The sequence below is a fragment of the Lactuca virosa genome, chromosome 2, assembly GCF_052849685.1.
Source record: "Lactuca virosa cultivar CGN04683 chromosome 2, Lactuca_virosa_CGN04683_v6, whole genome shotgun sequence".
NCBI lineage: Eukaryota > Viridiplantae > Streptophyta > Magnoliopsida > Asterales > Asteraceae > Lactuca > Lactuca virosa.
In genome coordinates this window covers 44,879,123-44,893,166 of record NC_136427.1, presented here as the reverse complement: position 1 = coordinate 44,893,166, position 14,044 = coordinate 44,879,123, and the positions used below count along the sequence as shown (strand labels likewise).

The 14,044-nt window shown below is 35.6% G+C and overlaps 1 protein-coding gene and 1 pseudogene across 1 annotated transcript; one reads left to right on the top strand and one right to left on the bottom strand.

Moving 5' to 3' along the window:
• Positions 1-3,333: 3,333 nt before the first annotated feature.
• On the top strand, positions 3,334-3,846 carry LOC145157413 (uncharacterized). Its single transcript, XM_079076455.1, has one exon. The coding sequence runs from the start codon at positions 3,334-3,336 to the stop codon at positions 3,844-3,846; it is 513 nt and encodes a 170-aa protein (XP_078932581.1).
• A 1,812-nt stretch (positions 3,847-5,658) lies between these two features.
• On the bottom strand, positions 5,659-12,827 carry LOC145157412 (transcription factor DIVARICATA pseudogene; annotated as a pseudogene).
• Between the last annotated feature and the right edge of the window lie 1,217 nt (positions 12,828-14,044).

The following is a 14,044-nucleotide window of genomic DNA, read 5'->3' as shown; positions in this document are numbered from 1 at the left end:
TCTAAGCAAAATATACATGTATAATTTTAAAAAAATAAAAACCTAAAATAAATAAAACTTTAACTGTAAACCAATCCAAATAAATCGAACTAATTAAACTGAACCTTATTCGTTTGCTTTTGGTTTTTTTTTGGATGTCGGAAAACCATTTAAATGAAACAGAAAAACAAACTGGTAACAAATTAACCCGACCGAATAACATCATCCATAGATGCATGCAAATTTTACACCAATATTTTCATCTCATATATATATATATATATATATATATATATATATATATATATATATATATATAATAAGGATGTTGATATTTCCACTTGCATATTTGATACTTCCACTTAAAATCAAATTGGTTTTACATTTTTACCCTTATTTAAAATTTACACAAATATGGAAAGAGATAACAATCTCAATAACCGCATGAATACAATTCTTCTTTCCAAACATCGTTTGATTCCTCTTCCTATTAGCCAATCGTCGTTGAAGAATTTTTCTTGGTTCTTCGTATGTCGCTGTTGTTTCATCTCCGTTCAACAACCGTTGCTGGTTCCATGCCATTCGCCAGAAACCGATAGTGAGAAGTTGGAACCGTAAAAAGCAGAGTAGTTTAGAGGTTTTGATTATATTCCTGATTTCATTTGGCTATATTACATTTGTTTCTATCAGTTTATAAAATTTTCAAGAGGCTCATTAGTTTTTCACAATATGAAAATTAAAAAAATGTAATATAAACCAATTTTTGTTTTAATTAGGTTTTGCATGATAGAGAGTTAGTGGGCGTTTGCATATAAAATTAATATGTGCTTGTCAATTCATTTGTTTCTCTAAGGCCGCCCGTAGTGGAAAGCAATTCACATGTGAGCTGCTTACATGGAGACCCTCTCCACGCGTGAACACCTCCCCCAACCTTGGTGGATTGGGCGTGACGTGGCTACAAAGACGGAAGAGGACACGATATTTGATTGGTGGGTACAATTTTTCCATCGTTGATACCATTTAATAAAAAAAATTCTTTTTTATTTTTAATTTGATTTATCTCTATATATATACATTCATTTTACACATATTTTTCAAAACAAAACACATAAAGTCTTTCAAAACAAACATACACATTCAACAAAAAATTTGATAATTTTTTTTGTTAAATTTCTTCTTCATCCGATGATGATTCTGATGACGAGTTGGTATTACTGTAACATCCGAATTTTCAAGACCAAAAATTTCGTTTTAGATTAAGTAATTTATTAAAACTATTTACTGAAAAGCAACATCAATATCATATCAACTCATAACCCATGGTACAAATGTCATAAAAACATGTCATGAAATAATAAATATGTCAGAGTACAATCCCAAGAACGTCATAGTGCGGAAATCGAGTGTGTGCGATGCGCTGCTACCGTATTGGCTCCTTCCCCTTCGATGAAGAGGTACCTGAAACAAAACTGTAAACTGTAAGCACGAAGCTTAGTGAGTTCCCCCATCATACCACATACCATACAATAAACATACTGTCAAGCATATCTTGGTACCCGACCTACCCTGCTAGGCATACCGGGGTGCCTAACCTACCCCTGTCAGACATACTGGGGTGTCCGAACTACCCTCTCCGGTTTATCTCAACCGGTTACGGAGACTATTTCACCTCTACTACTACCACATAATAACATAACATAATCATACTGTCAGGCATACCGGGGTGCCTAACCTACCCCTTCGGTCCTTACAACCGTAACATGGGGATTATTCCCCCTACTACCACTATCACCTAATATCATATCATACTAGCATATAGAACATATCAAATAGTGGTAAACCCAAGTAATTATCACAAAGACAACTACTTGACAAACAATCCCTACTAGTGGGCCGGCATTGTGGCTGTAGACCCACTTCTACCGGAAGGTAACTCACCTCGATGTCGTGTAGTGTCTGCACTATCCTCGGTATGGAAATAAACTCTTCTCAACTCCTCAATCCCTACACAACAACCTTTCTAAATTACCACTTCATGCTTATAACCCTTACAAGGGTCATCTCAAGTCTAAGTCAAAGTCATGGTCAAAACCCTAGTCAAAGTCAACTCTGGTCAAAGTCAACATCTGGTTTACTAGACTCGCCGAGTTGGTCCACCAACTCGTCGAGTCCCCACGTCCATGAAGTGATACAACCGCGTCCCTACTCGTCGGGTCTAGCAAGAGCTCGACGAGTTCGCCTTAATCAAAACATCGAGACCTCCTTCAACTGACTCGCCGAGTTCATCCTTGAACTCGCCGACTCTATCCTTGAACTCGCCGAGTCCATCTTCATCCGAATGAAGGTGTTTAGTCTATGACTAGCCGAGTTCTCCTTGAACTCGTCGAGTCCGTCTTCATGTGGTTGGGACATTGCCTTGAACTCGCCGAGTTCGTCATTGCACTCGTCGAGTCCTTCGATCTTCAAGTCCATAACAAACCCCAACAGACTGAGTTTTCCTTCAACTCAACCAAAGATCATTTCCAGAAGACGTTTGGGGGAAACTGTGACCCGACTCGCCGAGTCCCATGAACGACTCGCCGAGTCCCTCTTTGTCCAAAACTATACAGTCGCTTTCAGTGGGTCTTAATGCATCCAAATCATAGATCTGACCTCCTAGGGTCCATTTTATACATAAAGCTACGAACTTGATGTCCATGCATGGGGTTTTTGGCTCAAAAGGCTATAAAATGGGGTTTATATGTTGCATGGGTCTCCCATGGCCATAAAGTTGGCACCTTTATGTCATGGGAACCCTCAATGGTTCCAGATCTAAAGTGCAACTCCAAATATACACCCAAATCCGAGGATAGCTTCACTAAAGCTTAGAAAAAAGTAGAAAATAGCCCCAAATCAAGATCTAAGTAATGAATAGCCAAGATATCAACTTTATACCTCAAATGAGTAGGAAATGTGCCAAAACTTCTGGATCTACTTGCTCTCACTTGATCTCCCAAGCTCCTTCTTCCTTCTCAAGCTTTACAATCACCACAAGTACATAAAAATGGCTCAAGAACACTCAAACAACGTTAGGGTTTCTCTGAGTTGGGAGGGACGATGGAGGCTGGATAAGTTGTTTAAATAGGGTGCAAACCCTAAATATTAGGGTTTCATACAGACAGTCCTACTCGCCGAGTCGGGCTCTCGACTCGTCGAGTAGGTTACTTAAAACCCGCGTCTAAAGTCTTGTCTACTCGACGAGTTGGGCCTCCAACTCGCCGAGTCCCAGTGTAAAAACATTGAATCTTTAAATTTAAAATACGTACCGGGAACCGGGCGTTATAATTACACACACTATTATCTGTGTCACAAGACATGGTTCGTGAGAGAGGCAAAAGTTCACACGGCGAAAAGAAGCATAGAAAATGGATCAACCGGGATCGAGAGGCGACAAACGAACTTTTGGTACGTGATTATTTTGCCCCTGATAGTTTATATGATCTATCGAAATTTGAAGAACATTTTCGTATTAATAGCAATTTATTCTTACGTTTAGCTAGACATTTGGAACGTAATTATGTGTTTTTCCAATTAAGATGGGATGGTAAAGGTAAACGTGGTTTTACTATAATACAAAAATGTACGGTCGCTCTTAGACAATTGGGATATGGCATAACTGCGGACACATCAGATGAGTATTTGAAAATATCTGAGAGGACGGGTCGAGACTGTACATATATTTTCTGTGAATATGTTATCGAGCTTTACCGTGACATATACTTGCGACATCCGACTAAAAGTGATATCGAACAGTTGTCTGCCGCGCATCAAGCTAAACATGGTTTTCCAGGGATGCTTGGTAGTACTGATTGTACACATTGGGAGTGAGGAAATTGTCCCAATGCGTGGCGTGGTCAATTCACACGAGGTGATCTTGGGTCCCGACTGTTATATTAGAGACGGTTGTTTCACATGACCTATGGTTTTGGCATGCATTATTTGGTATGGCGGGGTCAAACAATGACCTGAATGTGCTCCAAGCGTCTCCGTTATTTAACAATATTTTGCAGAGTAAAGCACCAAACATGTCATACGTTGTGAATGGAAATGAATATAAGGATGGGTATTACCTAGGTGATGGGATATATCCAGAGTATGCTACAATTGTTAATTCATATTCATTTCCGGCTGATGAAAAACGAAAATTGTTCAATTTAGCGTAGGAATCTACAAGGAAAGATATGGAACGAGCGTTTGGAGTCCGAAAACAAAAGTGACACATAATCAAACATCCGACACGAACATGGGATAGGGCAAAAATAACGACGATGTTGATTACTCGTGTTATTTTACATAACATGACAATAGAAGAAGAGGGTAGGGCTATATGTTCATATACCGGGAACGATATACTTAATCCACCTACAGTAATACAAGTTGGCAGCCCGACATACTTCTCTAAGGTTTTGGAAATACAAATTCGTGAAACACATCACAATCTACGTCACGATTTGACCGAGCACATATGGAAGGACAATTCCAAGGATAAAATGACGATGAAGACGAAGAGGATGAGGGTGGTAACGACGAGGCGGATGAGGACGGTGATGACGAAGCGGATGAGGTCGGTGACGACAACGACGACGAGTAGTATTTCTCTATGGTTTTATATGTTTTAAATTTTTTGTTTTTTAAGTAGTGTAATGTTTATTTGGTATGTTTTATGTTTATTTTAGTAATTTATGTTTTAAAGTTCTATGTTTTTAATTAATGAAATGTAGTTTTATTTTTTTTTTTCAAAAAATTTATTTATGTTATAAATTATGTTTTTATTTAATATAATGTTAAAATAAATAAAAAAATAAAAAAGGAATATTGTATAGTGGTAACTATTTCCAATGTCTAGTGGGTTGGTGGTGAAGCTGACGTGACGTAGAGGTGGCAACACTCTTTCGGTGGGTTGGTGGTGACTACTACTCTCCATAGCCTAAGGTCGAAAATTAATGATAAGAAGACTAAATAGAAATTGAGAACCAAAATTTCCAAGAATAATATTCCCAACTAGAGACCTAGTTCAAGGTTTTAGACACACAAATGGATGTTTCGTGAAAGCCCTCTTGATCGACTTCGACTTATCAAAAGGGAGTGCATTTGAATAATTTGATTTCAAGGAGAAATTTTATATATGAACGTAGTCGTAGCATATTTTTTAATGGTTTTATTGTTAACAAAGTTTTATATTCTAAAATGACGTTAATTTGAATACATTTGAATAATGAGTTTGTTTGATGAATAAATAAAAACACAAATTGACTTTTATAAGGGATAAATAAATGGAAAAAAAGAAAAGATTGAATAAGGGTAAAGTGTCAAAACAAAATAAGGGTAAAAGTGTCAAAACAAATTGTTTTAAGTGGAAGAATCATATATACAAATGGAAATGTCAACACCCAATAATGCTTTGAGAAAAATAAATAGACCTAAACAAAATGCCATGGCACTATCCAAAACCTCCAAGTCATGTACGAGAATAAAACTTTTTACAGTTGCGGGATGCTAATTTGAGGGGAAATCTGTTTGTTTTTTTTTCTTCTGAATTAATCCAATAAGGGAGGGGCAAATTTGTACTAAATTGGTCATCTAGATTTTGATCTTCAATTAATTAGGGAGCCCAAAGTTATTTTGATATTCATACCCAATTTAGGGTGGTGCTCCACCTTGGCCTCCATACATGTTAGCGGGCTGCGGTGGCTGCACCACCATTGTGGTGGTATCTGTGGTGGTTATGTCATGGATGCTTGCTCTCTTCCTCTCTTTTGTCTGCGAATTGCTCTGTCGGAGGAAATACTTCTGTGCATGGCTGGCCACTTGTGTGGGCGTCCTTGTGATCACGCAGTTTCTTGATATGCTTCGCCAATCACCTTTTCCATACTCCCTCAACCCCTCCAAGAATTTCCTGTTAAAGCCAAAACCCAAAAAATTATCAAGTCAATTTGATAATCAAGAGTCAACCAACTTCCAGCCTAGCTGGGAAGAGGTACCGGGTTTAATACCCACGTGGGGTCAGAGGTCGGGAGTTCAATCCCTGCAAAACCCAATTTGGGTGCCTCTTAAACTTGTGCCACATGTGGGGAAATTTTCCCTGGAAACCCCTATGGGGGCTGGGTTTGCCCTGTAAAGGAGCTCGAACCCGAGGTGCTCGTTGAAATATGCGAGTAGGCTTCCGTTTAATCATTTGCCGTTTCAAAAAAAAAAAAAAAAAACCAGCAGTTTGACGGAATCAGGTGAGATGTAATATTGATGCCATTATTATTTGATTAATCAGGATTTAACCCTAAACATGCATGCAGAATACAATTTCCTTGAGGAATGACATGCATGCATGGAAGTTTATTAATTCTTTACGTACCTGTGTTCTTCTTCAGTCCAGGAAGTCCCTTTCTTCCTCTGTTCAACTTTTCTACTTCTAAACTCAGAATCCGAACTAACAAACGATTCCTTAATTACATCATCATCTTCTGCATATTTGGGCAACTCCACCCGACCTGATTCAATCTCATCTAAATCATGCAATAGCTCAGCATAGCGAACCTTCACCTCTTCCACCGTCTTACCTGGAACGGCGTCAGCTATCTTTTGCCACCGCCCCTCGATATTCTCCGGAACATCCACTAAAGCCGTCTCAAAAAGTTTGTCTTCATATCTCGACCACGTTGTCTTCGGAAGAGATTCACATTCATGGTACTTACCTGAATTGTTTTCGTTCTCCATGCCTTCTTTTAATATCTCTCCAAATCTTTATCTACAAATAACTTCTAGGTTTTATGGATTTATATATATCTAGGTGTATCCGTTGAGGAATCTTAGGGATTCTAGAATCTCACAACCAATAGACTCCGTGTATCTATTACTCTATTTATATAATAATCACAATTTATTTTTATAAAGAAATCTAATTTACGGGGATACATAAGTAACAGAAAATAAAAAAAGTTATATTGAAACATTTTCGTTTCAAAACTTTTCACATTGATTGTAGAATGGTGAATAGATACTCTCTCTCTCTCTCTCTCTCTCTCTCTCTCTCTCTCTCTCTCTCTCTCTCTCTCTCTCTCTCTCTCTCTCTCTCTCTCTCTCTCTCTCTCTCTCTCTCTCTCTCTCTCTCTCTCTCTCTCTCTCTCTCTCTCTCTCTCTCTCTCATTTTTAATATTATTCTATTCATTTACTTAATAACTTGATATTGATAGAATCCATAAAGAATTTTTAGACAAATCTTTGTAAATGGTCCTTATGTTTTCTACAAATTCAAGTTTAATTTCTAATTTTTTTCGGTCTCATAGAAGGTCCCTCATCCACATGAGAAAACTTTTAATTAAACCTAATTTTTAAAAAAAATCCCCAACCCTAACCGGTAAGACAGTCAGATTCATCTCCACACACACACACACACATACCTTCCCCTCAATTCTCCTGCTCGATCCCATCTCACTTCTCCATATCTACATACGACTCCAGTTTCTTCCCCATCAACACTCGTCGATTAGGTTACGAACTGTTAAGCCAACTCGTGGATGAGTTTCGCCTAGTGAGTTAGTGAGAGAAGCTCAGAGTACAACCTCCTTCTCCCCTTTCATCTTGAAGCCATTGTCGATGTTGATATGCTCTATTTCTCTCATCTCGTTCACCCTTTAGTTTTATCGATCAAAATTACAGGGAAAGAAGAAACAACGTATACATGTGTTTGAAATCAATGTGATCGACTTGAACATACTATCACCAAGACAAGGTGGATTGATAGGGGATATCATCGCACCCTTATGTGTGCATGTTTTTGAGATCATGAGAGAACGAGGAACAATAGAAAGACAACGATTTTCTATCCTATAGCAACGCCACAAAACCTATAGGCCTTGAAATTAATATCCTCTTCTCCATGTGTGTATGTTTGTGAGACTATGTGTGTGTATGTTTGTGAGTCATTGTTGATCGTTTGACAAAAAGTGCATTATTTTGGCAATTAGATAAACGACTCCTTTAGAGAAGTTAGAAAAGTTGTATGTAGATGAAGTGGTAATACTTCATGGGGTTCTGTTGTCAATAGTTTCAGATCATGATCCTGTTGATTAGATGATAATCCTTAATATTACACTCAAATGAAAAATTAAGGCTAGGACCCGACACAATATTCTACAATTGCGAAAAGGGATGTCGTAATCCAATTGTAAAATATTTGAAGGTAGGTAAATGACGATTTACTAATTTCCACCATGAAAAACGAAATAGATTATTAAGTTTTAATTGGATTGAAATTCCTAGATCCTTTGAGATTCATTGAAATTTTTAATGGCATGTTTAAATCTCGATTGTGCCCTTTAAGTTTGTTACTGGGATGTTGATGATCACAAACAAGGTGTGAATAACCATGCAAATTAGCTTGGTACACCCAATGTTACAAATCACCTAATCAATATGCCGGTTAACCACACACGCTCCATTGATCTATGATTAACATCAAGCTACCCTTTGCCACACATTGTCAGTCCCAGATTAGTGTGCCGGTTAACCACACACGCTCCACTAACGACTTAACAAGGTGCAAAGTGTAATTTCATGGATTAGCACCATTTTCACATTTTCCTAAAGTAACTAAGATTGTGAATTTAATAAAAGTTTAGTTACTTTATATTTTATCATTATACTTTCAATGATGGATAATTAATGTCATATCCTACCCGTTCGGCTAATGACCCTCCACCAGTCAAGGAAGCGGTGGGTGAGAGTGGACACCCATTAAACTACCATTTTATAGGTAGTAACCTTATACCCCCCCCCCTTATAGATCGGCTTCGTGAATGAGGCCTACCAACGGTAAGACCGACTTGTCTTACACACACACACACACACACACACACACACACACACATATATATATATATATATATATATATATATATATATATATATATATATATATATATTAAACTTATAATATTATAAAGTATAAGGGTTGATTTTTAACTTTTAAAACTCTAGGGTTTGGAATTAACGTTCCATTAGTGAGACTTTACAAATTCCAAAACTTGAGGGCAAGTTTTGAAACTTGTCAAAACTCTTCATATTCATAACTTATGAGTTTAATTGTATTTTAATGGATGAGACCTTTCATTTTCCATAACTTGAGGACAAGTTATGGAGGTTATTAAAATTCATTTAGATCAATTTTCTAACAACTAAAATAATCATATAATTCAAGATTGATCTAGCTAAACTCATAAACAAGATAATATCAAGTCAACAATTTGCAAGCAACTTTGTTTATCAAATAAAAACAACAATTTTCACAAAACTTTGACAATTATCTTGTGGTTGGATGAGTACAAGCACTACCAAATCAAAAAAAACATTTTTAATGATCCAAAACAGTTTGTGGTAGTGTTCCCAATCCAATCCAGGCCAAGAAACCCAAATTTCTGCAAACAGAGCCTGCAACTCGTCGAGTGCATGAACTGACTCACCGAGTTGCTCTGTTACTGAGTGGACTAGTCGAGTCAGCCAGTGGACTCGGCGAGTTCATCAGTCAGATGCAAAAAACATCGATTTTTTCAACTTGAAAAACTAACAAGCATCAAGTATAACAGAAAACAATCCTAGGCTCTGATGCCAGTGTTGAGTTTTGAGCACTATAACACTCCTATGGTGCACATGCAACCATAAATGCTTTAGATCTATGTTTTCTCTATTATACATGCATATTTTCAATTTTCCAAAGCATTCTCCCTAACTAGCCTACAAATTGTCAATGAACAATACAACTAGTTAGATGACTTACCTTTTAGAAGGACTTGTAGTTCTTGACCTTTGAAAGCTTGAGCACCCCAAGTGTGATGCCTCTAATGGTTCACAGACACCAATATGCAAAAGGAGGCTTGAGAGAATAGGGTATTTGCACAAAATCAATATCACTCTTCAAGAATGTTGTAGCTCTAATGGTGTAACCGATTTTGTCCATAGGGGGGGGGGGTTATTTATAGTGTGGCAAATGCTAGGGTTACACTTTGTAAACCCTAATGACCTTTCACATTCTTATGCTCCATGGGTTTAACCTCCATGGACTATCCATGGATTATCTCATTGGTTTAACCCATCTAAATAATCATGGATCATTTGCCCATACTATAAGAATCATTGATTTACACAATCAATCCCCATATATTTAATTAGTCTCCTTTAACCACAAAATTAATTCCAAATTAATTCTTGATCAATACTAATTAAATAATATGATTTCATATTAATATATTATACTTGTAATATATTAATAAATCATAAATAACCTTATTCTCAAAATTCCATCCTATCAAATTGCACTGGTGAAGGCAACCCAAAATGACCATGCTACAATCGGGTCAAGTACATACCAATTATAGTTATGGGCTTAGACACCAAATCCAACAGATCCGAGGTCCACTTCTAAGTTTTAGCATGCACTGCAAGAAGAGTTAGGGACATAAATTCTTATGAAGATACCTTATCATCCCCAAAACGAAGGCCAAAGCGAGCGAGAAATCCAAACTGTGGAAGATATGTTGAGGGCATGTGCCATTAATTTTAGTAGTAAATAGGATGAACATTTTCCACTAGTAGAGTTTTTTTATAATAATAGTTACCATTCGAGTATTGGAATACCCCTGTATGAAGCATTGTATGGAAGAAATTATAGAACACCTTTGTTTTGGCTTGAAGAGCATGAGAAGAAGCTTATTGGACTGGAATTTGTGAGAATTACTAATGAAAAGATAAAGATTGTCCAAGCGCACATGAAAGCATCCCAAGATAGCCAAAGAAGTTACGTGGATATGAAGAAAATACCATTTGAGATGAATCTGGGTGACTTTATAAAGTTGAAAATATCACCATGGAAAGGGGTGATGTGTTTTTGACTTTTGGTATGAAGGGTAAGTTAAGTCCGATGTACATTGGACCATTCAAGCTGTTGAAGAAGATTGGTTCTCAAGCCTTTAAGTTGGAATTACCTTCGTAACTTAGTGGGATTGTGTTTCATGTACGGTATTTGAAGAAATTATTGGGAAAGAAAGAAGATATTGGGGGTTTTCGAGGCCAAAAAAATTAATAACCCTAAATCTTCTACACTAAAATAGTGTATGGTGGTAAAGGGGTTGAATCCACGGAGATTGGTTCAATTTTATAACTCTATGAAAAATCTCTTTGTAAAAATACTTGTTAAATAACAATAAAAATAAAAATGGGGGTTTTGGTCTTTTGAAATACTTGAAATAAACTAAAACTAAACTAAGATTTAAATGGACAATTTAACAAAAACAATATTTTGATGTAAAATCAATAAGGAGAACTTGGTTGACTTAAGGTTTCCTCACTTTGACTTTTGATGAACATATCATTAGAATCCAATGGTGTAATACTTGTTTTGAATCTTTAATTTGGCTATAGTAATCCAAGAAGCTTGAGATAACCTAGACTTTTCTTAGTTGTTAAAATGGTTAGAGAAGCTCATAACAATTTTCTTAGTCAAAGTCATAATTTCCATTAAGCATGTAATTAGTGAAAGTCAACTAGAATTAAGAACCAAAAAGTCACCAAATCCAAGAGGAGTCAAATGTTTTCACTACTAGGTTGGTGAAAATATTTTTATGATTGTGTGAAGCAAAACTAACACAAAAATCACTTATTGCTTGCTAATTTGAAGATCCTTTACTTAATCAAGAAATTAGCCAACTAATCACCACAAGCACATTTAAACTCATGAATAAAAACATACAAGTAGTAATAAGATGTTAAAACATAAAACATTCTCATAAAGATTTAAGAACAAGTTCATGGAGTCTTCAACATTCAACAAACATTCAAAGGATTTCACCAAAGTCAACCAAATTTTGTTTAGCCTAGCATAGCTAAACTCAATAAACTAAAGCTAGAGTAAAATGTACCAAACATGAACCAAGATTTAGAGATGAAAAGATGATGTTCTTCAAGTGTTATTAGACTTCAAAGTCTCCAAAAATTTCAGAGAAAGTGCTCCAAAATCGGATGTTCAAGTCTCCCAAAAGAATCCCACCAAACTATTGGATTAATGTCTAAGTCCATAACTATAATTGGTAAGACTTGACCCGACCCGGCATGGTCCATTTGGGTTGCATGGCATCGGGACAATTGGATAGACAAGATGAGGAAAAAGGATACTAGTGATTTATATTAATATATTATAAGTTCTAATATATTAATATATAATCATATTATTTAATTAGTATTGATCAAGAATTAATTTATAATTAATTAAGTGATCAAAAGGAACTAATTAAATATGGACTCTAAGATATATGTGTGTGATGGGCCAAGTTCATTTAGGTTGGGCTAAGCTTTCATGGATAGTCCATGGAGTGTTTAACCCATGGATCATATGAAATGAAAGGTCATGGGTATTAGGGTGTAACCCTAATCTCCACACTATATAAAGATGTCCTTGGTTGGTGAAATTGGAACTAGTGTGTGTACACAAAAGGGCAAGGCCGATTTCACTAGAGAGAACCAAAGTATCCTTATTCTCAAGGTTATTCCAAGTGTTCATGGTGTTGTGTGAACCATTTGAGGTGTCACACTTGGGGCACTAGGCACTCAAGCTTCATGAAGACAAGTTACATCAAAAAAAGGTATGTATTCTATCTATTTTATTACCCAAGTATATGATATTTGTATGCTAGTATAGGGTAATATCTTGGAAACTTCATATTTGCATGTATAATAGAGAAAACATAGATCCAAGGTATTTAGGGTTGTATGTGCACCATAGGATGTTGTAGTATACTAAAACTCAACAGTGGTATTAGAGCCATGGGTTGTTTTCTGTTATATTGATGCAAATGTTTTATTTTCAAAGTTGAAAAAGAAAAAGAAAAAAAAACATGACGTTTGTCAAATTTTAAGATAATTACTTGTTTTTGTGAAAAACTAATTATTTGTAAAATTTGAATCATTTGCTATATGAGTTGAATTAGGTCAAATTTAGTAAAAGATAAAATGATATGATTATTTTATTAGTTTTAAAAGTTTGATCTAAAGAGTTTTTTGAAACCTCCATAAGTTATGGATAAGAAAAGGTTTTAAAAAAAATTGATTCAAAGTTTTTTATGGAGTTACAAAACATGGTCTTAATGTTTTAAAGAATTCCATAACTTGTTCTTAAGTTATGGAACATGAAAAGTTTTTTTTTTTGTGTTACCTTGTTTTATGAGTTAATTTAGATTAATGAAAAAAATTGTGTGTTAGTTGTTTTCAATCCAAATTGATCTAGAATTAGTTCATAAAATGTGTTTTTGTAACTTGTCCTCAAGTTATATGAAAAATCACATTTATGAATCTTAAACCTCATAAAAATTGTCATAGGTTACAAAATGAAGAGTTTTGCCCTCATTAAATGGTTTTATGACTCCATAACTTGTCATCAAATTATGGAGGTTCAAGAGTCACTTCATTAAGTAATAAAATGTGTAACCTTAATTAGTTCCATAAGTTACAAAAATAAAGAAAAATTACATTCTTTTATTAGTTTAAAGTCTTCCATAACTTGTCCTCAAGTTATGGAACTTGAAGAGTTTTTTAATTAAAACTACTTTAAACACATAAGTTATGGAATTAATTAGTTTTGAATAGTTTCAAAACTTGCCCTCAAGTTTTGGAATTTGAAAAGTTTTCACTTATGAATACTATAATTCCAAGTTAGCCCTTAGAATTTAAAAGTTAAAATTCAACCCTTATACTTTATAATATTATAAGTTAATAATATTTATATATATGTATAAGAGTAAAGTCAGTCTTACCGTTAGTAGGCCTCATTCACGAAGCTGGTCTATAAGGGGGGTATAAGGTTACTGCCTATAAAATGGCAGTTTAATGGGTGTCCACTCTCACCCACCGCTTCCTTGACCGGTGGAGGGTCGTTAGCCGAACGGGTAGGACAAGGACTAGAATTCTCCCTTTATTAAAAGTATTAATGATAAATACTAAGTAACTAAACACTTAAAATTCCCAATCTTAGTTACTTAGGAAAATG

What these genes read in the sequence shown, in the direction of transcription:
- LOC145157413 (XM_079076455.1), top strand. Translation starts at nt 3,334, where the DNA reads ATGGTTCGTGAGAGAGGCAAAAGTTCACACGGCGAAAAGAAGCATAGA.